Source organism: Diabrotica virgifera, chromosome 9 (genome assembly GCF_917563875.1).
Source record: "Diabrotica virgifera virgifera chromosome 9, PGI_DIABVI_V3a".
Classification (NCBI taxonomy): domain Eukaryota; kingdom Metazoa; phylum Arthropoda; class Insecta; order Coleoptera; family Chrysomelidae; genus Diabrotica; species Diabrotica virgifera.
Genome location: NC_065451.1, coordinates 175,606,866 through 175,633,600, shown reverse-complemented (window position 1 = coordinate 175,633,600; position 26,735 = coordinate 175,606,866). Strand labels below are relative to the sequence as shown.

Sequence of the window (26,735 nt, the reverse complement as noted above, 5' to 3'; positions counted from 1 at the left end):
AACATTTTCCAGTGATTGTAAATGCACCAAAAAGACCAATGGGGTTAAAGATTTTTGACAGAAATGATAAAGCCGTTCTTTTAGTATATAGGGAAGTGCGTTCTGGAGAAATAGGTACAGAAATGATAAAGTTGTCTTCATTAGGCTGCCAGGAGAGGCCTAGTACCTTACTACTTGTATTTTCAACATTGAGTTCATAATTTAACGGAGGGTTACTTATACATTTTGCTGAAAATTGTGGAGAGTTGGAGACCCATTTATGAAGACGAATTCCATGAAAATTTAACATTTCATTAAGTTCATGGTGTGCGTTTTCAAGAGTAGAAAATTCGTTGGCTCCATAGAGAACATCATCGACATAGGTTTGATTCAAGAGAGCGTCAGCACCGAGTGGGTATTTTCCTTTAAGTACATTTGCAATTTCGTTTAAACAACGAGTGGCTAAGAAACTGGAACACGTAACTCCATAAGTAACGGAAGCGAGTTCGATGCATTTTAAGGGTTCATTTGGGCTGTCTCTCCAAAGTATATTTTGGAGAAAAGTTTGTTCGGGATTGACATTAATTTGTCTATACATTTTTTCGATGTCTGCGATAAAAACTAATTTAAATTGCCGAAAACGACAAATGATATCGAACAAATCAGGTTGTACTTGATATCCAGTGAGTAAAATATCATTAAGAGACTGCCCAGAAGTGGATTTAGAGCTACCATCAAAAACTACGCGAAGTTTGGTAGTCAGAGAATCTTTTAGAACGCAGTGATGGGGCAAAAAGTATTTGTTTAGAGAGTAAGTACTGTGAAGAGACAAAGGTACGTATTTAGCATGATTTAAGTTTATATATTCGTCGATGAATTTTTTGTATTCATTAAAGAGCGTAGGGTTGCTTTTGAATCTTCTTTCAAGTAACTCAAATCGTTTCTTTGCTACATAAAATGAATTGCCGAGTTTAAGATGCTCGGAAGGGGACTTCAACGGTAAATCAACCTGAAAGCGACCATTTTTCAGAATTTTATGACAAGTTGTGAAGTTGAGTTCAGCCAGTTCGTCTTCTTCGGACAGTTTTTTAGTGGTGGGGCATTCTTCAGTTTCCCAAAACTTAGCAAGGACTACATCAAGACGAGAATCATTATCATTGGGAAGAATTTCGGTTGTTTGTACCGAAAGAGTTAAATTTTCTTGGGAGCGAGAATTAATGGGAAAATTTCCTGCGATCACCCATCCAAAGATGGTATTAAAGAGAACTGGTAGATTTGTTCCTAATTTAAAGTGACCAGGTTGAAGAATTTCATAATATTTGTCCGCGCCAATTAAAATGTCAATATCGGAAGATTCAAAGAACTTATCATCTGCCAAATTGAGGTGTTCGGGAATATGTATGCTACTTAGAGAAATATTCGTTTGAGGTAATTTACAAGTTATTATCGGAATGATCGCACAGTTCAAAGTAAGTTGGTTGTCTGAGTGATCAGAAAAGAGAGTAATTTTGGCAGTGAGATTTGAAGTGATCGGGCTTTGAGATATTCCAGAAATTTGTAAAGTCCTTGCGTATGTTTCGCAATTAAGTTTGTTTACCAGACTTTTAGTGATGAAAGAGTTCTGGCTTCCGCTATCCAATAAACCTTTAACTTGAATAGTTTTACCGGATTTCGTGAACAGAGTGAATTTTACAGTGGCGAGAAGGACATACGAATTAGTTAAAGTGTCGCTCATAGCACTTAATGATGAGCTATGGGTGTTGTCATTGACTAGGACATGATATGAAGGCCTATGAGAGTTAATTTGAGTGCCTTCTGAACTATTGGATGGTAGAGAATTTGGTGAGGTACGTTGCACGTTACGAGATTCATTAATATCTTCGTTTCTGACATTGTTGTTAGCGATGTCTTTCTGAGTGGAATGTTTGGGATAATTCACATTAGAACGTGTATTGTATTGAGTTTGAAAGCGTGGGGCAGAAGGGTTGCGATTTTGCTCAGAAGAATCTTGGTGAAGGAGACTATGATGCCTTCGGTTGCAAATTGAACAACCTCTAGAAATACAGTCATTGTGAGAGTGTTTAGTGCCCAAACAATTAGAGCACATTTTTGTTGAGCGAATAAAATTATGTTTCTCATCATGAGATAGAGCTAAAAATTGCCGACAAGAATATATTCTGTGTGAGAAGGCATTACAATATGAACACTTGGGGTGAGTATAAGTTTGCTGCGTAGATTGTGAGGTATTTGAATGTAGAGAAGTAAAGTGTGTTTTAGTGTGAGCTTTTTGCGAATGTGGTTCCCTGTTAGGTTCAGGGAGAAAGGCTAAGTGGGATTTTTGTGAGTGTGAATCCCTTTTAGATACAGGGATATGAGTTAAATCAGATAAAATATTGCAGCGTTCGTTAAGAATATCGAAAAATTCGGTTAATGTTGGCTGAGAGCTGCGATTTCTTCTTTCTCCGTAATAGCGTTTTGAAGCAAAGTCTAATTTGCGAGATAAAATATTAATTAAAATTAAATCCCAAGTTTTTACAGGCACATTTAATAACTTCAGTGAGTCAACATGCTTTTTAGACTCATTTATGAACTCACTTAGTGTTTGACGGTTACTTTTAGAGAAAGAAGGGTAGTCAATGATAGAGTTAATGTGAGAGTTGATAATTGCCAAATCGTTACTATATTTTTTCTTTAAAATGTCTAGTGCTAAGTCAAAATTATCGTTTGTGATTTCGAGAGATTCGATAAGAGTCAGGGGTTCACCAAGAAGAGCAGATTTTAAGTAGATTAGTTTTTGAGCATTTGAGATGGACTGATTATCCGTGATGAGAGAGGTAAATAATTGGTAAAAGGAAACCCATTCGGAGTACTCCCCGTGGAAAGTGGGGACTGATATGGGGGGCAACTTTACGTTTGAGGAAATAAAAGGGTTACGTTCAGAAGCCAGAGATAAGTTGAATTGAGACTGAGCAAGACTGTGTAATTTGTTTTCTAATCTTGCCATGGCAGAACAATAATTAGTTTCGACTTCGTCTCTGTTTTCAGCAACCAAATCGCCACCTTCTAATGATTCAATATTATCGCAAATTTGATTATAATTATTAAAAGAGCTAATTAGCATTGATTTTCTGACGTCTATTTCAAAGGAGTTTGTTTGAGCATCAAGATACTTAGTGATCCAAGTTAATACGCGAGTTATGGCTGATTTGGTTGTTGATTTTTCTCTCTTTAATTGATCCATTTTAATTTAGACAAAATATAACGATAATGAGGGGAAAAGTTCACTCAAAAGTTTATTGCACTGCACTAATGTGAAATTATACAAAAATTGTTGTGTAATAGGTAACTAAAGAGAGATTTATCAGTGCGATATATGCGAAAATATGATATGTAAGTGAAATAACAGTAAATAAAGATAAATGAAGAAAGTGTAAAAAATAATTATGAGTGTAAAAGAGAAAAAATATTAATAAAAAGTAGCGAATAAAATGCGAGTATAATGCAAACAATAAAACGATACAATATTAATAATAATTGAGCGAATAAAAATTCGAGCGTATGCAGAACTGTTAATAATAATAGTTCGAAAGTTACCTTGAGTAAAACTTTTGAATATGAGCACTTCCGATGAGAAGAAAGATGCCTCTGGTTGTCTGCCTCCTGGGGGTGGTAGCAGCTATACAGTGGTTGTAGGTGATAACAGCTTCTGACTGCCTATGCCAGGGGTACCATGAATTCTTGAGAGAAGACTCGGGATTCAGCTCTCCTGTGTCTGTGTGTGTCCCACCAGGGGTACCAAATTATGTGCGGATCTTGTAATTAATTTCCACACATAAGAATGAGTCGATTTCTGCTACTAGTAAACTGTCACCAATACCCAAATTAAAGCACCAGATGCAAACTAAATTTTATTTATAAAGCGAGAATGTTTAATATTACACTAATTTACCGTACAACTTATTTAACTTAATTAAATCGCACTAGAAAATAGAGACCGTCTTTATGATTTAAAAATGCGTGAAAGTGAAAGAATGTGTGTGTGTTCTGTTTGGCGATTGAGATGAGAGAGTTTTTAAATTCCCCTTATTTTATGTCGATTTACGGAAAAAGCGAACGAGACCTAATTTTAATTTACTGAATGGGACATGTGTAGATGTTAACTCATTTTTTACTACCAAAGAAAAGGAAATGATTGTTCATGGTTTTGACGAATATGGTACTAAAATGGATTTTATATTTTTATGAATCAATAAGGGGCTTTAACTAATTATGTTTTATTATAATAGTTTCCTTTGGTTGTGTGTAACCGAGATTTTATTCATTTGGTAGAATTTAAGTATACAGGGGAAACAAAAGTATGTTGTAATTTCAACAGGTGATATTTTGAATTTGTTAAAAAAAATGTTAAACGATTTCTGCCCAAAAATTTCGCCCACCTCCCTTCTGATTTGTTTATAGGGGATATTTTTTAATAAGAATTCACAAAGAAACCGAATCAGAACAGCCGGACACAGACAGCATAAATCATAAATACGGACCCCGGAAGTGTCATATGTTTTCGAAACGGACCCTCAGGGAAACTAATTGGTGACCCCTGGTGTATATGTGTAAACAATAGACGGCCGGAGTGTGATGTCACGGCCAACTGCGGTTATATTCAGTGTTATTATCACTTTCCAAACAAAGATTGTTGAAAAGATAGAGTTTACCGAATCTCAAGACTTTTTAATTAGTGTAAAGTTAAAATTTTGCTTCCTGTGCTATTTTTCATGTTTAATTATATTGTTTTTTTAATTTAACTATCTTAATTCGGTCGCCTAAACCTTACTTCACCCATACATACATTTTATTGCTATTTATATAAAACATCATGCTTTATTATTTACACAACCTTGTAAAATTGTTATAGTAACTATAACAATACTTACGTATTGCAAAAACGGAAATATTCTCTGTAAAAACTGAAAAAAAAAAACAATAAAAAAAATACAAATTTGCCACACTAAACAACGTTTGTTTGGAAAAATCTGACATATATGTCAATAAAAATTGATACTTCTACGTCATCACTCCGGCCGTCTATAACAATGTCACAACTAGCGTATTATTTCATCATCGCGTGACTAACAATGGATCTCAATGAATCGTCGCGTCTTCTTGTCGTTTTATATATACAATACTAAATCACAACATGCGTAGTTCACTAGCGGTCAATGCCGATCATATGTACACTAATTTAAACTATATTATATTTTATTTCGTAGAAGTTCTGTTCAATGCTGAGGGTTAACGTACCACGTTACAGAGGATCTTCTTTTATTCAATGCGTTTTTTGGTTTATTTGTTTATTTTTACTCTGTGATTGGCATTTCCGTTTTCGACTTCATCCACTGCAGCTTCTCTTACACTGCATTTTCCGTACTCATACATCCTCATCATTTCTTATAAACTTCGAATACAAGTGAAAACTTACAGAAGAAGTATTGATTAGTTCTTTGGAGATTTGATTTATTATATCATAAATATTTCAACTTATACATTATTTTTTTTTAGAATTTATCTACTGCAGTGGGCATACATTTAAGTCCAATAGGTATCAGTTGGGCAAAAATATCAAAAGAAAATAATAAATTAATTAGCTGGAACTATGACAACTTTAGTTGTTTGCCCAATAAACTACTCCCGAATGAAACATTTGACAAGGTAAGGTATGTTTAATATCTATCAATCATTTTACTATTGTTTCTATTTTATCTACAATACTTTATAGAGGTTTGCAGTATAGTTCTTGATTTTTGTTTGCATTTTTATTAAGCGGTCAGTAATTTATCGTTTTTATTTTTAAAATACCAGAAAAGGGGAGATGGCGTGGAAAGGCCCAAATGGGATAACAAAAAATGAAATAGACCACGGTTCTTAGACATACTACGGTTGCCCAGATCAACGGGGGGGGGGGGGGGGGAGAGTTCAATTTTGTGTGTTATTTTGTATATATGTGTAGTATTTGTGTTATTATTAAATAATAAGACAAATAATACATATTTTATCTTATACCGGGTGGTGAATCGTAAAACGGGCGATAGGAAACAATGTAAAATTCTAAACTGTTGAATTCCAGCCTCCCTAATTATTTTACATGTAGGGCCGGTTGTTCGAAAGCTAATCAACAATGATCATTATCAAATATTTAATTACTGTCACCAACTGTCAATGTCAACTTTGTTTGGGTTGCTGAACACATAATATGAAATTACTTAATCAAATATGTTAATAATTGTTATGTTAATTGATTAACTAATCTCATAATTTTAATCAATTATGTTTTCAGCAACCCAATAAAAGTTGACATTGACAGTTTTGGTGACAGTAATTAAATATTTGATAGTGGTCATTGTTGATTAGCGTTCGAACAACCGGCCCTAAAAGTCATGAGAGAATATTTGTAGAGAATTGAAATCTGTATTAAAATCAAAAGTTAAAATTGTTCTACGATTTAAACGCATTCCAAAATTTTGAAAAATATAATACATTTGCCACAGTAGGTATGTGTGTAAAAGTTAGGCCACGCGTTACTATTTAACTGGCAGTGCTCACACCATTGACTGAATAAAAAAATCTTTATTATTATACTTTCTCCGCAGCTGAGGGTATCTTATCAACTGTATTGCTTTTAATGATAAAATAAAAATATTGAAAGTTCAAAAATATAAAAATAATAACTTCATTGTGACACATTATTGCACTGTGTGTGGCCTAATTTTGGGCTGAAACCCGTATTTTTACGCATTTTTACAAAATTTTGGAATACGTTTAATTCGTAGAACAATTTTAACAGTTGTTTTCAATACATATTTCAATCCTGTACACATAGTTTTTAATGTCTTTTGATGTAAAATAATTAGGGAAGCAGGAATTCAACAATTTAGAATTTTACATTGAGTTTCCTATGGTCCGTTTTCCAATTCACCACCCTGTATATCTTAGTTCCGTCTGCAAAGGAATCTTTATTCCTTTGCAGACGGAAATATACTGGTCACATTATATATGAGGCGTTCATAACCATAGTGGATCAAGTCCATAATACATAAATCAGAGATATTTAGAGTTAAAGTTAACAAGTTCTATACTAATGCATATCTCCACTATTACAATAAATGCCATACATTTATTATTGCGGTAACTTTGGACGTGGTTTGTTATAGTACCGAAAAGATTTCTATTTGTAGAACATAGATACACCGCTAACTTAATTTTCGTAAAAGTGGACTTAATCCACTATGGTTCTGAACTCCTCATATAGCATACATATTTAAGATATTCGTAACGGAAAAATGGAGCACGCACAGTAGACCACCAACATTACACATACTTACCTTCCAAAAATTCACGCTCCGAAATGTTAGTTTACTAAGTAGAAAAAAATACGATTAATTTTGGGGCCATAACTACTTCAATTTTGAAGCTATCACAACTTATAAAAAACCATTTTGAAGGTAATTAAAAAAGCTACAACTTTTTTCATTATAATATTTAGTGAAAACCCTTTTATTTTGAAACGGTGAAGGGTCAAAGGGCTCGAGAGAGACTGTGGTTGCGCTACCGCGCGCTCTTTAATCAATCATAATATCTTCGTCAATTTTTGTGTGATAGGAAAAACAAACAAACCAAAATTTTTGTCAAAAAAACCTACTTTTTTTATTATTACACTTTTTTATGTATTTTTCATTATTTTTGAGATATTATGAAAAAAAGGCGGTTTTTTTTAAATTCGAAAATTTTTTTTTCTTAAAATCTGGATTTTTACCAAAAATATGTGTTCGAAAGCAGCGAAACTGCTAGAATCCATCAAACTCTTTATATTAAAGTTGATTCTAGACCAGGGGTGGGCAAATACTTTTAAGCGCGGGCCAAAATGAAATTTTCAAAAAGTCTCCCGGGCCGCAGGACTATACCCAGTATGTATGCTAATGTTTTTGGTGGAGGTTTTTCTCTGCCCAAGAAATTCTTTTGACAAAAATACTATAAGTATCATTTTAAAGCATTTGGAGAAAGACATTTGACTGTTAATATAATAAATTGTCTTTCTGGTGTGTACATGCGAACAATTTGTTCCCAGTAAAATTACGAAATTTTTAATATGGTCCATTATAACAAAGATCCAGACCATAACAAGGATCCGGATAAAAAATGAACTTCAGTAATTCGATCAAGAATTCAATCTGCAAATCTGATATCGGATGGTAAAATGTTATGTCAAGTCAACCATCATAGACGAAATTCAAAGGAAGCAACTGATCTGGTATTGTCATGTACGACATCAATGGACGACGACAAGCTGCCAAAACAAATTTTAAAATGGACACCAAGGGAAAGGAAGAAAGGAACGCCGAAACAATCCTGACTAGGCGGCATTCAGAAGGCAATTTCGGAAAGGAACCTTCACCCTGACGAATGCAACAACGGACTAAGCTGGAAACTGGCAACCGGAAGGCGGAGAACACTATAAAAATCCGGGATAATAATAATAATGTTATGTCCACTCTATTCTTCTTTATTGGATTGTTAATGCTGACTTAATGAAAAAGCTGCAAGCTTTTGAAATGTGGCATTTTATGGGAATTTTCAAAATACCATGGATCGATCGTATTACGAACGAAATTGTGTTGCACAGAATGGAAAAGGAACAGAGAACTTTTGACCATCATTAAAAGGAGAAAAACAGCAAGGAGAAAGGGCACATACTTAGAAATGATAACGCAAGTAAGTTGTTGTAAGTTATTGCAGCAGCTGATTATGAAGGGTAAAATCGAAGAAAAGGGGTCATGGTAGACGACAAATACCCTGGCCGAAAAATATTCGCAACTGCACCAGATTAAGAGGAAACAGTAGCGATCAACAGGTAGCGAAAACGCGTTCCAAGATTGCGGCTGTAATTTTGAATAATTTTTCGAGATATTTGGCACACGTATTCGTAATATAATAAAGAATATCGGTACAGAGCCCAATTTGAAAAATATATTAATATGTGGAAATTACTCTGTAATTAAATACAATATTAAAAAATGAGCCTGTGCCGCCATTAAGAAGAACAAAAAAATACACTTTCTTCAAATAAACTTGTTTATCCGATGCCTAGATTTTAGGGACTTTCGGCCCTCAGTAATAATGTAATATTTCATTCTGCGTTTAAATTTTTCAAAAATACTTATTATTTTTCTCAGGATTCGAAAAAAATGAATGCATTAAAAAGCATTGCGCATACGCTCTTAAAAAAATTGCTTGCGGGATTTCTCAATGGGCCGGATAAAGTAAGCAAAAGGGCCGGATCCGGCCCGCGGGCCGGCTTTTGCCCACCCCTGTTCTAGACGGAATACGATTAATTTTAATTTTGGTGGAAATGGCACTTATGAAATCCATTGCTTAAAAAAAAACCATTAGATGTTCCTCTTTTTTTCATTACAGCTCACTCATTTTAAGTACAAAAGACTTTTAACAGTGCTCATTTTAAAGCTTATTTTAAGCACTATAACATTTTTTCTCATTAGCATGCATACAATTTATTCGCTTTTCGCTAGATGGCATTGAATACATCGATTAAATTTCACACAAAATAAAAAACGGCTTTGATCTTCAATATCTCGCTTAATATTGCACTTAGAACACTCTTTAAAAAACCAATTTGTTCATTTTTTTACCTGCTACAAGTATTTGTTCATTATAATATTATCGTTAAAATGCATATTTTTGGAGATATTTGCAAAAAACTGTTGAAAATCGTAAGAAAATTCCGAATTTTCAATTGCCAATAACTTTAAAAGTATTGGGTTTTTGAAAAAACTTTATAAAACATTTTTTGTTTAAAGTTAGGTATTCTAACGATATCTGAGGTTATTTTGAAAAAAAAAATTCCACCACCGAAAAGGGGTGGCAATCACCGCCAGTATCACTTTTGAAGTTAAGGGTATCACCGCCAATATCACTTTTGAAGTTAAGGGTAGGATAAGCCAAATTCCAAAATTTCATGTAAATCGGTTCATAGTAAAAAATTTCTGAGCTAAAAAGCTTCAATGACTGTACTATATGGGCTTGATTCTTGTTCGTATTTATCATCACAGTTTCAATTTAATATAAAAAATTTAATGCACTGTAAAACTCCATTACTTTACTCAAAATTTCCTTCCAGATGTCAGTTTATAAAGTGTAGAATATTTTCTGCATTGAAATAGGTATCTGTTTTATGTTGATTTTCATTAATTCCTATTTAAGATAATTATTTAATAATTTTTTCAATAATAGTAATTTTTTTTAGACCATCCAAATTGTACGCAAAATACCACCAAGTGATGTTTACGTATTTGAATCTAGTCCATCAATGGGTCCTCAAGCATCAACATCAGTGAGCTTAGCATCATCATACAACCAACAACTCGAACTAAATGCAATGCTACTAGCTCTTTTAAATACCAGTGTCAATCATAATATTACTTTACAGAGTGTCACTAATAGAGATAACCCTTCCACAACAACAATAGAAAATAGAGTATTTTATTTGAAGTCCAGGATATCGGCTAGGTAAAATACTGTAATTTTTTTTATTATACACAGTTACATGTTATGTAACGTCATTATCCGAGGCTACATTAATATCAAATCGCATAAAGTGCGCGTTAACGTCTCCCTCCAACTCGTAAGCTTAAAACTTTAATCAATAAATTTTTGATTACCTGGACTCAGGCACCTGATCATAGTTTCTTGATGGTTTAATGATGTCTTAAAAATGGCAGGCAGGAATGTAAAAATATTTTAAATGGGAAGAAGTAAAAGGGAAGATGACTATAATGGAGATTTTAACACTCGAATAAGCAATCAAGTAATACCCGGAATTAAGCAAAAATACAATGAGAATGTTAAAAACGAAAATGGAGAACAATTTTCACAATGCAACGGTTGCCATTTTGAAATGGCGTTACATAATTACACAGAAATATTAGAAATATTTGATATTATCTGTAAAGAATCTGTTGATATTTTACCGGTCTTGTGACAAATTTCATAAAGGAATTAGCTTGATGTAGCAGAATTTGTGTGCATAATAATCATTTGATTAATTATCGTTGTTACTTAATTGAAAATTGTTTTAATTGTAGGTTGTTTAAAACGTTAGTGGGACAAGAAAAAGTAGCTGCTGTTACTACAATTAATCAACTCTTACAAAGTAATGAAGACTTAGAAAACAGTTCACTGCCTTGTACTCCGATCACAGTGGAACAACAATTGAAAAACGCATTTAGTAGCCAATCACCTGCCAATAAAGAATTGCTGGGACAAGCTCTTATGTTAGTTATCACCTTTATGGATTTGTGTATTTACAAAAATCCTTGTTCTTTAGCAACCGTTTATAGTACTAATAGAAAAATAAAAAAATAGATATGTGTTATTATTTATCGTTATATACCTATTGACCTAATAAAAGCAGATACTGAGCAATCAATAGAAATGTTACATAACTTTGATTGTTGAAGTTTGGTTTTGACAACCGTGTCAAAGAATTAATTTGTGTATGTATTTTCATATTAATTAAATTAATTGATTAAGATTTGGTAATTTTTTAAAGACTCTTAGAAAAAATATTGTTCCTAACTCTTGCAGAAAGTCTCTTTTCCGCACTCGACTGCTTGTCGAACTCCCGCTTCGCGTCGTTCGGCAAACTGCAGTCGCGTGCGGAAAAGAGACTTTCTGCACTTGTTAGGAAAATAACTATTTAGCAACTCTGTTATTAAAAAAAAATAATAAATAGAATTTTTCACATTTTATCACTTTTTATTTTTTTTTACCAAAAAATTTACAGTTTAGTAACAAAAAAATTGCTATAGGTATTTATATCTAGTGAAAAGCCTTAACTATAATTAAATAAAAATAATATATACATACATACATAATCGGTTGCCTCTTTTACCATTAGGTGTCGAGGAAATAAAAATAATATAATCATAAAAAGAATAAGTTCAAAACTACGAACGTCTTTATAAGTGGCTCGTTTTTCGTTTTGATCAGTGTATTATGAGGAAAGTACTAGACAAATGGGATGAAGGAATCACTGTTGTAAACAGAAATATCAGTAACATACAATATGCAGATGACACATATACTAGCAGCAAATGAAGTCGAAATGATTACCATCACTGAACGGCTGAGCCGGATAAGCAAAGAATTCGGAGTTCAGATCAACACTGGAAAAGCAAAAATAATTATCGTAGACAGGACAAATAATAATCTACCACGCATACACCAAGTGGCAAATTTCGAAGTAGTAGATAGATATTTATACATACTTGGATTCCATGTTAACCCACAATGGCGATTGGTCCTCAGACGTCAAGCGTAGACTATTAATACTAACTAATAGCAATGCCTCAAACCGCAATAGCTAAATTAATTAAAATATGGAAAGACCGAACAATAACAAGGAACTAAGCTCAGGTTAGTCAATGTCCTTATTTTTCTTATTGAAACGCAGCTACCTACATACGCAGCTGAAACATGGTTTCTCAAAAAAAAAAATCGACAGAAGTAAGATTGAAGCCTTAGAAATGTGGAGCTACAGAAGAATTCTACGCGTGATCTGGACACAACACAGAACTCTGTGAATTGCATCTCACTCCCTGCCTGGAACCAAGTTTTCGTTGGAATTTTTGCAACGCTGAGCAGGCAGAAAGTGAGATATAATTCATATATCTCCCCTAACCTTCTTTGCCTCACCATTCGTATGGTTTGCAAATTATAGAAACCGCGAAGGCGTTACCAGAAAGTCGGTCTCAATAAAAGTTTTAGGTATTTTGATATTATTTTTAATTTTATTGAAGTAATACTTTTGACGATTGTAATATTTTATTATTATTAAAAATGTGTTATAGGCCTGGATCCCACGTAGGTACCAAAAAAGTTTATGAATAGCAAGCTGAACAATTGTTAATAGCTTAACGGTGTCTAGTCGGACAAACTTGATGTACGGGAACACTGGAATAAGGGAAGATTTAATTGTGGAACAGATTACAAGTTTCGAACGTCAGACTCCAAAAACGTCCCATGTATTTTGTCGGACAGAACGTCCAATTGATTTGTTACCCTTTCATTAAACTCTCATGCAAAAATCAGACTGCTATTTACCACCAACATAATTTCTGTCATTTGATATGTTCTACGCGTCGGACTTATTAAAATGCCCAACATATTTGTCGGACAAACATTTTTTCATATATTATATAAAGTTTGCTATTGAATACACTTAAAAACAACCTGCTAGTTTGCACAATCATAAACTTATCAGGATGACACGTTCCACAAGTAAAATCACGTTCCACAATTAAAACTGCCCCTATCCTAGTGTTCCTAACATCAAAGTTTGTCCGACTAGACACCGATAAGCTATTAACACATTTCAAGCTTGCTATTAATAAACTTTTTGAAGTTATACTTCTTTAGGCGCGTTGGGAGTAAATTTATATGTGCGCGAATTCATCAAAAGTCTTGGTCCTGGGCGCAGCTTAAACGTTATACGTCCTCTGATTGGGTAATTACAATGACCTGTCAAAATTGTTCAATATGTCGGTTATTTTATTAATACGTCAATGGTTATGGGTAAACAAATTGTGTGTACCTATATTAGTTTTTATTGTTGTGGGGACAGATAAAAAGCAAGTTTATAATTGTAGTGACTTTTTAAATAGTTTTTAAAAGCAACAGGGACGTACCTAATTGTAAATGTTTGAGTATTGTAATAAAAAATTACATTCTTATTTGGAAAATATACCTAGCTAGTAGGTAGTGCTTTGATTTACCTACATAATTTAATTACCAACAAAATTTCTACCAATCTTCATCTAATATATTGCTTTCTTAGTCTATATTTTGTTGTATTTTAATATTTTAATTCCATAAGAATCAAACGTATTTGATTAAACTAAGAGAATAAGCAACTGTCAAAAAAGTTTAAAACGTTTAGTTGCTATATCTTCCCACACTATTCGTAGGTCTCGGTAGCTAAATTCTGCGTGCGGTGAGTTCAAAATCTAACAACCTGATAGAGACGCAGGTTCAATCCCCAATGCAAATTTTTATTTTTTTTTTTATTTTGTTTTATACATTTTATGATTATAAGTATATTTATTATATTTTTTTTTTCAGAAAATACGTATTTAGTTAAAATTTTTGTCAACAATTATTGTACAGAAATCGTTTCTTTGTTTCAGTTTTATGTTTGCGTGTGTTTTATTCTTTAATTGTTTTAATTTTTGGTATTGTTTTAATAAAAAATTTTGCAAAGTAGTAAGTATTAAAATTAGTTTAATATTTAAATAAAATATAAATAAACTGCTTAAAGTATATTGATTTCGTTGAAATCATATAATAGAAGTATAACTTCTGACGTGCGTACAAAGTACACACACATTCTTTTTTTTGGTACGCGTGATCCAGGCCTATTAGTTTTTGTATATGAAAGACTGACTTATTTATTAACTGAAAGAGTTTTCCAGAAAAACCCCTGAACTATGTACCTAACATGTATTACGCCACTGGTAATTTTGACTGGCTAGAGCCTCCGTCACTGTCGCACATGGTTTATATCGATTAGTGCGGTAAAATCAGCTGAAGGGACGTAGCGGCGCCACGCGTCCCGACACGGAGAAAACACCGTCGAGCGACGTGGGCAGTACAACCTGGTGCAGATTCCCAGCACAGGCACAGCCAGTCCTCGCATTCCTCTCCTTGGATCATTTTCGCGACTCTCGCGAATATGTAACAAAAAGAAAAAGTGTGTCGAGGATCGAATGCGTCCGCCATTTATGTTTGGCAATCCACGAAAATGGGTCTCAAATATGGGTTAAAAGATCTGACCGATATAAATTAGATAAGATTATGTGAGGTCGTTATGGCCATGCAGCCTCATCGCACTTCGACCTATAGAGATCTTTTGTTCATATCTTAATCTAGTTAAACTCTAGGATGCCCATACCTGTTTCGTATATCAGAGGCCACTAGACTGACCTTTTCTAGGAATTTTAGTCATTTGCAGAACAGTGCTGCCGTTTCTTTCTCGTTGTCGCACAAACGACAGTACTCACTATTTAATTTGCTCATTTTTTTGAGCTGATATCTCAGAGAGTAGTGACCAGTGAGAAGGCCAGTGACCATTTTTATATCTTTTTTACTCATTTCCAGATGGGGGTTTCCCCATTTAGTTGCCAGTCCGCCGTTCCTCTCTGATGTGGTTTTTATAGTTAGTCTACAGAAGGGTTCTGGGCCCTGGAATGCAGAGGTGCAACCAGGATAATCCTAGGGGGGTTACGTCTACTTGAAGGTCTCTGGGGGGTGTGGAATAATAATGGTGTTAAGCGTATAGAGTTCAAAGTACATCCAAAAGGGATGTAATTACCTGAAAACCACCCCCTGGTTACGCCTATGCTGGAATGGGGTATTATTCTCTGCTTTTGAGTGGTTGTCAGTTTTCTTATTTCCTGCATCTGGCACCCACGTCAAAGTTACTTTGTTGTGTTCCGCCAGCATCTTAAGGGATTGTTTACAGTCAGTCACAAACCAACTTTGAGTCACAAACTAACTTTGAGTCACAAGTAAATGACTTTAGAGCCTTTAAGGCGGCTTGGCTGTCTGATAAACTAAAGACTTTTGCCCTACGAGTGTCTCGGTTGAGACATTCTTGGGTACTAATGTCTATTTCTGCCTGAAAGATAGTTGGAGCGTTTATAAGAGTACATATATGGAAGCAAGTTTTCGTTGGAATTTTTGCCACGCTTAGCAAGCAGGAAGTGAGATACAATTCATAGATCACCCCTAGCCTTCTTTGCCTCAGCATTCGTATGGTTTGCAAATTATAGAAACCGCGAAGGTGTTACCAGAAACTTGGTCTCGATAAAAGTTTTAGGTAGGTACCTACCTATTTTAATATTATTTTTAATTTTATTGAAGTAATACTTTCGGCGATTGTAATATTTTATTATTATTAAAAATGTGTTATAGACCTACATCCCGCGTAGGTACCAAAAAAGTTTATTAATAGCAAACTGAAAATTTGTTAATAGCTTAACGGTATCTAGTCGGATAAACTTTGATGTACCTACGGGAACACTGGAATAAGGGAAGATTTAATTGTGGAACAGATTACAAGTATCGAACGTCAGACTCCAAAAAAGTCCCATGTATTTTGTCGGACAGAACTTCCAATTGATTTGTTACGCTTTCATTAAACTCCAATGCAAAAATCAGACTGCTATTAACCACCAACATAATTTTGTCATTTGACATGTTCTACGTGTCCGACTTATTCAAATGCCCAACAGACAAACATTTTTTCATATGAGGCGTCTAGAAGCCAAGAGGTATAAGTGCAATTTTGGTGAAGTTGGAGATAAGTACAGAAATAGATAGTCAATACCCATTTTAATGTTGTGGACAAAGGATATATATTATATATAATTATTTATATAATAAGTCTGGCTTTGAGGAAAACCATTATTTTGACGACGTTTCGGTAAAATCTCACTTGCCGTTGTCAAGTCAGGTAGTTCCGCTTCTCGCTGCTGCTTGAAGTAGACTGAATTTTTATTTACAATACCGTCACTAATATAGTTGATCCTGTTGTCTGGCATGTGCGGATTCTCGCTCTGGTGATTGGCCCAGTATAAGCAAATAAGCAGTATATACAAATGCCTTTAGTTTTTCTTCTCCTTGGGTCCAGATGATAAAAGTGTCATCCACAAGAGAAGACAAACTAAAGGCATTTTTAGAACACATCAACAAAATCCACCATAAAATTCAGTTTACTATGGAACTGGACGAAAACGATCAAATACCATTCTTAGATGTGTTAATAATAAAGAAACAAGACGGACACATATAGGCCATACCGTGTATCGGAAACCGACACATACCGATAGATATCTAATTGCTGCTTCACACCACCATCCTGCACAATTACATTGAGTCATCAAAACCTTGATTACAAGATCCGAAAGACTGACAGACCAAGAACATCAAAATGAAGAAATGCATAATGTGAAAACAGCGTTAATAAAAAACGGCTTGTCAACGTATACCACCGAAAAAGCTCAAAGTGCTCGAAGAAGAATTAAGGGCCCAACAGAAGACGAAAAACCGATCGGCAAAACCATTCTGCCATATGTGAAGGGTACAACAGAGAAAATAGGGCGAGTGCTGAGAAAACATAGCAAAGAAACGATGTTTAACACTGACAGAAAGATCTCAGCTATTCTACCAACACTAAAAACCAAAATATCGTTAGAAAGTCGATTGTGGAAAGTCGTACATTGGACAGACCAACCGAAGAATCCATGTAAGACGAGAAGAACACCGAAATGCAGATAAACAAAAAAAGTTATGCGATAAAATAACCGTTGCCCTGCCCAAAACCGACGCCTATGAACACTACTATACATTTGCAATAGATGGAATCGATTTATCTCTGGAGAATAAATAAGCATACAAGTTTTCGTTTTTTTTTTAAATAGCGTTCTGGAGGTATTTTAAAAAAACTAATCACAAGATGCCATCTTTAAAGAACTCTAGATCCCTTAATAGCCTCCCATCCATCACAACTTCTATAGAAATTTGCCTCATCAACAACAGGAAAGATAACAAATCCCAGCTCAAGTCACTCGGGATAATATTCAGGAAGAACCCGACGAACCAGATAAATGCTTTGAAAGTGATGATGACTAGTGACGTTTATTTTTACTGTGTTTCCTACTTTTTTCATATTATATACCAATTTTAAACTTTTCACAAAAATTCTGTGTTTTGTTAATTAAATTGTATTTAAAAGAATAAAGATACAAGTACAGTCCAATTATTACAATTGGAAGACAATGGGTATAAGTGCTGTTTCTTATTTTAAAATAGCATGTAAAATGTCAAGTTTTTTTAATCTGATATAATTGTACTATTACACAAAAGTTTTTAAAGTAAAAAAGACCAGCCAATCACTAACTATTTTGAAAGACAAGCGGTAAAATTTAGGAAAGATGTTAAATTTCAAACTTGATTTTCTCAAAAGTACCAAAAATGCACTTGTATCCCTTGGCTTCTAAACGCCTTATATATTATATAAAGTTTGCTATTGAATAAACTTAAAAACAACCTGCTAGTTTTTACAATTATAAACTTGTCAGGATGACACGTTCCACAATTAAAACTTCAAGATTTCATTCAGATAAATTTCATTAAGAAGGATACTTTAGAACCTTCGATAAATCTGGATCCTTTGACCCCACCAAGAGTTAGATTAACCAATAACTCGAATAGTCGATATCTTCTAGCCAGATTAAGGAAACCGGGTATCTTAAAAGCCATTAAACTTCATCTTGCTTATCTACACGACCAACCAGCTTCAGTGTTTTACGATGGATTTACCAATACAAGCGTTAAACTCTTTTTGGCTTCCGAGGGACTTCCCACTAAGACTGAAGATCTACGACGAATTCTGCTGGAATTTAACAATGCCTATGGGATTGGTCCAGATGAGGTGGAAGCTGATCTTAATGCTTACAGATCCTTTCTCACTTCTGAAGGAATTATACACCTGCAAAAATCAAGGGAATGTCACCGAAATTACTATTCCGCTGCCTCTCCAAAACGAAATTTTTAAACATCACGACGTGTTCTGAGGGACTAGAATCCTCAAATTGTTTTAGTGATAACAACTTTAGCATGGTTCTGATTAATATTCGTTCTATAAGATACAAAACTGATGAAATATTTTTGTTCCTAGAGGAATTAGGATTTCCCCCGGTAGTTGCGGTTACAGAGCACTGGCTTGAAGTCAACGAGCCTTTTTTTGTAGAAAAATACACCACAATTGCTAGGTATGATCGTCCAAGCTCAGCTTACGGAGGCACCCTAATTCTATCTACGAGTAATGATTTTTCTTCGGTAACAAAATATGACTTTCTGCTAAGTGAAGCCTTCTTTGAGTTTTCGTTAATTTACAATAAGAATCTTAATCTTTATATTATTTGCATTTATAGATCACCTAACTCTTCCGTGGAACTATTTTTTCAGAACCTGCTAAATTTGTTAGATGACCTGCCCCATAAAAGTAGAAAAATTTTATGCGGGGCTTTAACATTGATTATGCTGCTGCTAGTGCTACACAAATATCCTTGGTCAACATATTTGAATCGTATGGTCTAACAATGCACGTTGATTCTCCTACAAGGATTACAAAAACTTCATCTACCACAGTTGATTATACTGTCTCAGATTTTTCACCCCTTGATGTCCACTCTACAATTATTAATGCTGGACTATCTGATCATGAAGCAGTTTATACGAAGTTTAATATCTTGAGCAAACCCTCCTCGAAAACCCGACGTTTAGGCAGGATTTTTTCCACCCGGAACTTTCGTAATTTCCAAAATTTATGCTTAACTTCTGAGTGGCGCTTTCCTGCTATGGACGTGGATAATAATTTCAGTGCTTTTTTGGATAAGCTTGTCTGTATCTTCAATAAAGCATTTCCTTTAATTGCATGTAAGCCAAAGCATCGCAAACCCTGGACTACTAAAGGTATCTGAATATCTTCCAAGAATATGCGTTCTCTTCTCTATATCAGGAAATTTACTACCAACGTCTCTATCACTGAATATATCACTAAGTACACAGCAACCTATCTTAAACTTATAAAATCAGCTAAAAAAGGCTACTACCATAACCGTTTGGGAAGCTCAAAGAGTGTTGCAAAAGAAACTTGGTCCATAATAAACGATCTTCGAAATAAAACCCACACTGCTAAAACAATTTCCCTTCCAGACCCTGAAAATCTAAATGAATACTTTGTTAATGTGAGTAAAAATATTACATCATCTATTTTGCCACAACAAGATCCCATTGCCTATCTCCCTAATTCAAGAAAGGTCTCGAATTCATTCTTTATAAAACCAGTCGATAAATCTGAACTGATCCAAACAATCAATAGTATCAAAAGCAAATCCTTCTGTAGTACTGATGGTCTATCGATAAAATTTTTTTCTAATCTCCCAGAAAATGTGTTAGAAGTCCTCATCTCACTAATTAATGATTCCTTTGAGAAAGGTAAATTTCCAGAGTGCCTGAAGACAGCCATCATTATTCCTCTTCATAAGGGTGGTGAAATATCTAATACCTGCAATTATAGACCTATTGCACTACTACCGGTACTCTCCAAAATTATTGAGAGACTCATAAAAGCCCGACTTATGTCCTTTCTAGTTGAAAACAACATTTTATCACAAAATCAGTTCGGCTTTTTAAATAATAAATGCACCACATGCCATCTTTTCTGTACTACATGAGGTTTATCAAGCACTCAACAATAATCTTCACACTGCCACCGTTTTTTGTGACTACGCTAAAGCTTTTGATTTTGTAAATCATAACATTTTGATAAGAAAACTAAATTTCTACGGAATTCGAGGTATTTCTTTAGATTGGTTCCAATCTTACTTGGATGATAGGAAACAACTGGTTAGAGCAAATGATACAGACTCTAGTCTCAAAAACATTGTATGTGGGGTACCTCAAGGTTCAGTATTGGGTCCTCTACTTTTCCTTATCTTTATTAATGACATCACTAGTTTAAAAATCGATGGAAAAATCTTTCTTTTTGCTGCTGATACCAGTATCACTTGGAGCAACTCAAATATTGCAACTCTTCATGCTACTATAACTTCTGATCTACTTACAATAAAAACCTGATCTGACTCTAATTTACTCTCGTTTAACGTAGATAAAACAGTAGCATTGTCTTATAAAGGAGTCCTTCAACCCTTACCTCTTAATAACAGCCAGATCAGTAGCGTTGATTCTGTAAACTTTCTTGGTATTTTTTTAGACAGCAACCTTAAATGGTCCCACCATATCGATTTGTTAAGGAAGAAACTATCCTCAGCTTGCTATGCTATAAGATCTGTTTCGAATGAACTCAATTTAGCATCTTCCAAAATAACATATTTTTCTTTGTTCGAGTCACATCTTCGTTATGATCTTCCTTTTTGGGGTTCTGGTACAGCTGCCCAATTCGATGTTATTTTCAAATTACAAAAAAGAGCAATTAGATATCTGTTTGGCCTCAGAAGAACAACACATTGCAGAAGTTACTTCAAAGATCACAGAATTTTAACCCTTCCATCTTTGTATATTTTAGAAACTGTTTGCTTAATTCGTAAACATCTACATGTCTTTCCACCAAGACCTAATCATGACTACTTCACGAGAAATTCTACGTTTGACGTTTATATGCCGACCCCGTCCTCTGAGTTAGTAAAGAAATCTATATTATATTCCGCAAAAAAACTTTACAACCATCTCCCCCTACAACTTAAATCTGCAGCATCTTTCCCCAAATTCTGTAAACTGACAAAAGCCTACCTATCTGAAAGACCATATTATTCAGTAGAAGATTTTCTTAATCAATAACTAAGAAATTACAGTACCCTTTGCACAAGTAGTATTTTTATTATCATTTTTTTGTCTATATTTGGGTGTCATATGCAGCAGCTTAACTTTTAAACTTATTAATTACTAGGTAGACTATGCATTTGCAATTTACTTAAATTTTGCAATTGATTACTTCTGTTTAACTTCATTATTATTGTTATTATTGTAAATATATTGACGATTTATGTAATTTTAGTAAATTGGATTGATATTGTTTTGTTTTCTTGACTTTTTATAAGCTTTGTCGATAAAATTGTACAATTTTTCATGACAATAAAGCATATTTCTATTCTAACTTCCCCTGTTCCAGTGTTCCCATACATCAATATTTGTCCGACTAGACACCGTTAAGCTATTAACAAATTTTCAGCCTGCTATTAATAAACTTTTTTTGGTACGTGGGATCCAAGCCTATTAGTTTTTGTATATGAAAGACTGACTTATTTATCCACTAAACGAGTTTTCCAGAAAAACCGTTAAACTATGTAACATGTATTACGCCACTGGTAATTTTGACTGGCTAGAGCCTCCGTCACTGTCGCACACGGTTTATATCGATCAGTGCGGTAAAATCAGCTGAAGGGACGTAGCGGCGCCACGCGTCCCGACACGGAGAAAACACCGTCGAGCGACGTGGGCAGTACAACCTGGTGCAGATTCCCAGCACAGGCACAGCCAGTCCTCGCTTTCCTCTCCTTGGATCATTTTCGCGACTCTCGCGAATATGTAACAAAAAGAAAAAGTGTGTCGAGTATCGAATGCGCCCGCCATTTATGTTTGGCAATCCACGAAAATGGGTCTCGAATATGGGTTAAACGTTCTGACAGGGGTAAGTAGTGTAAATATTTTATTGTCCGGTGTTTTTCTCGAAGAAATATGCCGTGAATATATCTAGTTGTGCGAAACAAGTGTTTAAATTTAGATTTGTTTATATTTTGCATGAAAAGCAGTGGCAGTGTCGATACATACTTTAACAGGTTCTGGAATGAAAAACACGTTGGTCAGAAATTATATACACAAACAAACCGTTTGATTTAAGTCTATTACAAAATGCATTCCAAAATTGGTTCATATTATTTTTAATATTTAAATATACTAGGCCTGGATCCGGCGTACTAAAAAAAGTATTTTAATAGCTTAACGGTGTCTAGTCGGACAAACTTTGATGTATGGGAACACTGGAACAGGGGAAGTTTTAATTGTGGAATGTGATTTTAACTGTGGAACGTGTCATCCTGACAAGTTTATGATTGTGAAAATGAGCAGGTTGTTTTTAAGTTTATTCAATAGCAAACTTTATATAATACATGAAAAAATGTTTGTCCGACAAATATGTTGGGCATTTTAATAAGTCCGACACGTAGGACATGTCAAATGACAGGAGTTATATTGGTGGTAAATAGCAGTCTGATTTTTGCATGAGAGTTTATGAAAGGGTAACAAATCAATTGGAAGTTCTGTCCGACAAAATATATGGGACGTTTTCGTAGTCTGACGTTCTAAACCTCTAACCTGTTACACAATTAAAACTTTCCCTGTTCCAGTGTTCCATACATCAAAGTTTGCCCGACTAGACACCGTTAAGCCATTAACAAATTTTCAGCTTACTATTACTTAATCAAATTTTTTGGTACGCGGGATCCAGGCCTAATACTTGTAATCTAACAACCTAGGTATTTATTGTGACAGTGTCTATTTTCTTTAGCCTAAAGAATATGTATTATTCAGTTCCTCGAGTTTTTCTAGTTCATACTCTTTGGTACCCAATGTTTACATTACTTAATACATCTCTTCTTGGTCATATTATATGATGAACTTCGTCGAATAGCAAATTAATGACTTAGTGATAATAATGATGTTCAGAAATGTAAGAATTTGAAAAGAAACATGTTCAATATTCAATATGCACAAGAAATTTCATGAAGTGGCTTATCTGTATGATAAGAAAACACTAATAATCTAGTAGATTAATAGGTACTTACAGGAAAAGTAATTATTGATGAACTGGAAATACTTGAAACATAATGCACCTAATTAAGTATTATGTTTATATGGGATTGAGAAACCACGTTTTCAGGCGGGTTTTCGCAAATAACTCAAAAAGTAAGTATTTTATCGAAAAAATATTCTTAGCAAAAATGTAGGTAATAAAAATACGAAAAAATGGTGTATTAATGATGAGTAAAAGCAACGTTGTAGCTCATGAAGAAAAATACGTTCTTGTTCGTCAAATTCCAAATCGAATATTTCAACGTGAAATAACCAAAAAATGAAGCAATTTTCCTGAAAAACTTATTAAAATGTGTTTATTAAAGTGTTTAAAAAAGCTTTATTTTTATTTTTTTAAAAGTTTCTAGCATCAAAACTAAGCGAGTTACGCTCAAAATAAAGTTGGCTCCATTTTTTGGTAAAGAAAATAGTAAAAATCTTCCACTGTTTCGCACCCCAAATGAAATTAATCGTTACCGTTTTACAAACAATTTACTTTACTCATGTATATTTTATATGATCTGTAAGTTTCACCGGTTTAAAGGGCTTATTCTTTAAAAAATTTGATTTTATAGTAAAAATTTTTTTTTCTAAAAATCTTGGAAAAATGCTATATTTTCGCAATAACTTAAAAAGTATTAGCGATACTACAAATCTCCAAGCGAAAAAAAATCTCCAAGCGAAAAAAAATGTAGGTTCTGCTTTTATAAATATACTAGTTTTATTTTGTTTTTCTGGTAGACAAAAATTGGCTGTTCAAAGTTAGTATACACTCGTGATTAATGACTCGTTCAAGCACTTTCAACTAAACTTACGTGCATAGAAATCGGCCCACCTAAAAATTTGGTCATTTTTGAACTCTCGTATTTCCTAAACTTGTTGGCCGATTTAAGTGATTTTTTTAATATGTTATAGCCTTATTCTTCAACAATATCGGTGCAATACTATTATTGCTAAACAGGTAAGTGTTATTTTATACCTGGTGTAACAATGATAGTGTGTTTTTTCCTCAAAGTTCGGAACACCCTGTGAAATATTCTAGCGTATATAAAATATTGAAATTAAAACTCAACTGTAGCCTTAGGCTTCCTTAACATTTTGTTTTTTAGGAAATGGTTGAATGCTCGAATAAGTAAAATTTAAAGTCAAAAGGCAGATATCGAGCACTGAATTTAATGAAATCTTGCCCAAGTATACTTTCGCTCACAAGAGCATCCTCAGGGGCATTTCGTCAATAAAAAGAAGGTATCCTCGAATGTCATTTAATTATTATAGATCATTTTGGTGGCAAACTTAAATTAACAACTAACTACACACTGAACAAGGGACAAACATATAAATTAAATTGCCAGTAGGTTCTACATTTTAAATATGGAGGCAGAACGAAGAATGAAGCAATAATATTGCTCCATATTTCTGCCTCCATATTTAAAATGTAGAACCTACTGGCAATTTAATTTATATGTTTGTCCCTTGTTCAGTGTGTAGTTAGTTGTTAATTTAAGTTTGCCACCAAAATGATCTATAATAATTAAATAACATTCGAGGATACCTTCTCTTTATTGACGAAATGCCCCTGAGGATGCTCTTGTGAGCGAAAGTATACTTGGGCAAGATTTAATTAAATTCAGTGCTCGATATCTGCCTTTTGACTTTAAAATTAATTTTGTTTTTTTGATTCATTCGCTTATGTTGGATAATAAAAAAGTTAAGTATTTTAACAACTAGCAACGTTCTTCATCAAACAGGTTGTTTCAAAATAAGTGCGACAAACTTTAAGGGGAAATTCTGCATGAAAACTAATGAATGTTTCATTTATAAACATATGTCCCCAAATGCTTCGTTTTCGAGATACGGGATGTTGAATTTTTTTTTTTACAAACTGACGATTTATTTACTGCTCTAAAACCCATTGAGGTATGCAAATGAAATTTGGTGGGTTTTAAGAGGTAGTTACTGCGCATATTTAACATACAATTAAGAATTTTATATTCACCATTGGCGTGCATACGGGTCATATTACCCTGTCATATTAGCCGTATGCACGCCAATGGTGGATATAAAATTCTTAACTGTATGCCAAAAAATGCGCAATAATTACCTCTTAAAACCTACCCACAGTTCGAATTCATCAGTCTAATAGTGCGGACATAAATTCGTGTGCTGGTATTTTTACTTTTTGCTGAGATAAGTATATTACCTGCTAATTATATTTTAATTAAAATACCTAGTATTTCAACTATTGTTTCCTATTTATATTTAAGAGTTTGGTTTTGATTTTACGATTTATATAGGGTGTCCCAAAAGTAGTGGAATGGTCGAATATTTCGCGAACTAAACATCGGATCGAAAAACTAAAAAATACGTGTTCAATCATTTTCAAAAATCTATCCAGTGACACCAAACACCAACCCCCACTACACCCCCTGGAGGTGGGGTGGGGGGTAACTTTAAAATCTCAAATAGAAACCCATAGTTTTTCTTGCAGAGTTGGATTCGTTACATAAAAGTAAGCAACTTTTATTCAAGACATTTTTTCGAACTGTGGATAGATGGCGCTATAATTGGGAAAACCGATTTATCCTGATACCATAGGTAAATTATAGAAACGGTCTAATATCTCAAAAAATACACTTCCAAATAAGAAACCAAAAAGCAGGTTTTTAATATTTTTTAAAAACCTATCGATAAACACCAAAAATGACCCTCCAACCCACCCCCTGGAGACGGGGTGGGGGTAAATTTAAAATCTTAAATAGCAACCTCCACTTTTTATTACAGATTCGAATTCGTCATGAAAAATTAAGCAACATTTATTCGAAACATTTTTTAAAATTGCTGATAGATGGCGCTAATAAATCGTATTTTTCCAATTAAAGCGCCATCTATCAACAATTCTAAAAAATGTTTCGAATAAATGTTGCTTAATTTTTCATGACGAATCCGAATCTGTAAGAAAAAGTGGGGGTTGCTATTTAAGATTTTAAAATTACCCCCCACCCCACCTCCAGGGGGTGGGTTGGAGGATCATGTTTAGTGTTATTCGATAGGTTTTCGAAAAGTATTACAAACGTTTTTTTTTTGGTTTCTCATTTGGAAGTGTATTTCTCGAGATATTAGACCGTTTCTATAATTTACCCATGGTATCAGGATACATCGTTTTTCTCAATTATAGCGCCATCTATCCACAGTTCAAAAAAATGTCTTGAATAAGAGTTGCTTACTTTTACGTAACGAATCCAAATCTGCAAGAAAAACTA

General features: G+C 34.0%; 3 protein-coding genes across 3 annotated transcripts in view; all 3 read left to right on the top strand.

The window, feature by feature from the left end:
* LOC126891957 (transcription elongation factor, mitochondrial) overlaps nucleotides 1-11,419 on the top strand; it is a 53,741-nt gene extending 42,322 nt beyond the window's left edge. Inside the window, exons 4-6 of the mRNA XM_050661312.1 lie at nucleotides 5,533-5,682; nucleotides 10,289-10,551; nucleotides 11,127-11,419. Of these exons, the coding sequence (XP_050517269.1) occupies nucleotides 5,533-5,682; nucleotides 10,289-10,551; nucleotides 11,127-11,406 (693 nt within the window). The 3' untranslated portion in view covers nucleotides 11,407-11,419. The remainder of the gene's footprint in view (nucleotides 1-5,532; nucleotides 5,683-10,288; nucleotides 10,552-11,126) is intronic.
* Nucleotides 1-26,735, top strand: part of LOC126891955 (uncharacterized) — a 374,743-nt gene that overhangs the window by 166,581 nt on the left and 181,427 nt on the right. The gene's annotated exons all lie outside the window — the stretch shown is intronic.
* LOC126891952 (E3 ubiquitin-protein ligase RNF19A) overlaps nucleotides 22,100-26,735 on the top strand; it is a 507,192-nt gene continuing 502,556 nt past the window's right edge. The window contains exon 1 of the mRNA XM_050661302.1: nucleotides 22,100-22,315. The gene's annotated coding sequence lies outside the window, so the exon portion shown is untranslated. The remainder of the gene's footprint in view (nucleotides 22,316-26,735) is intronic.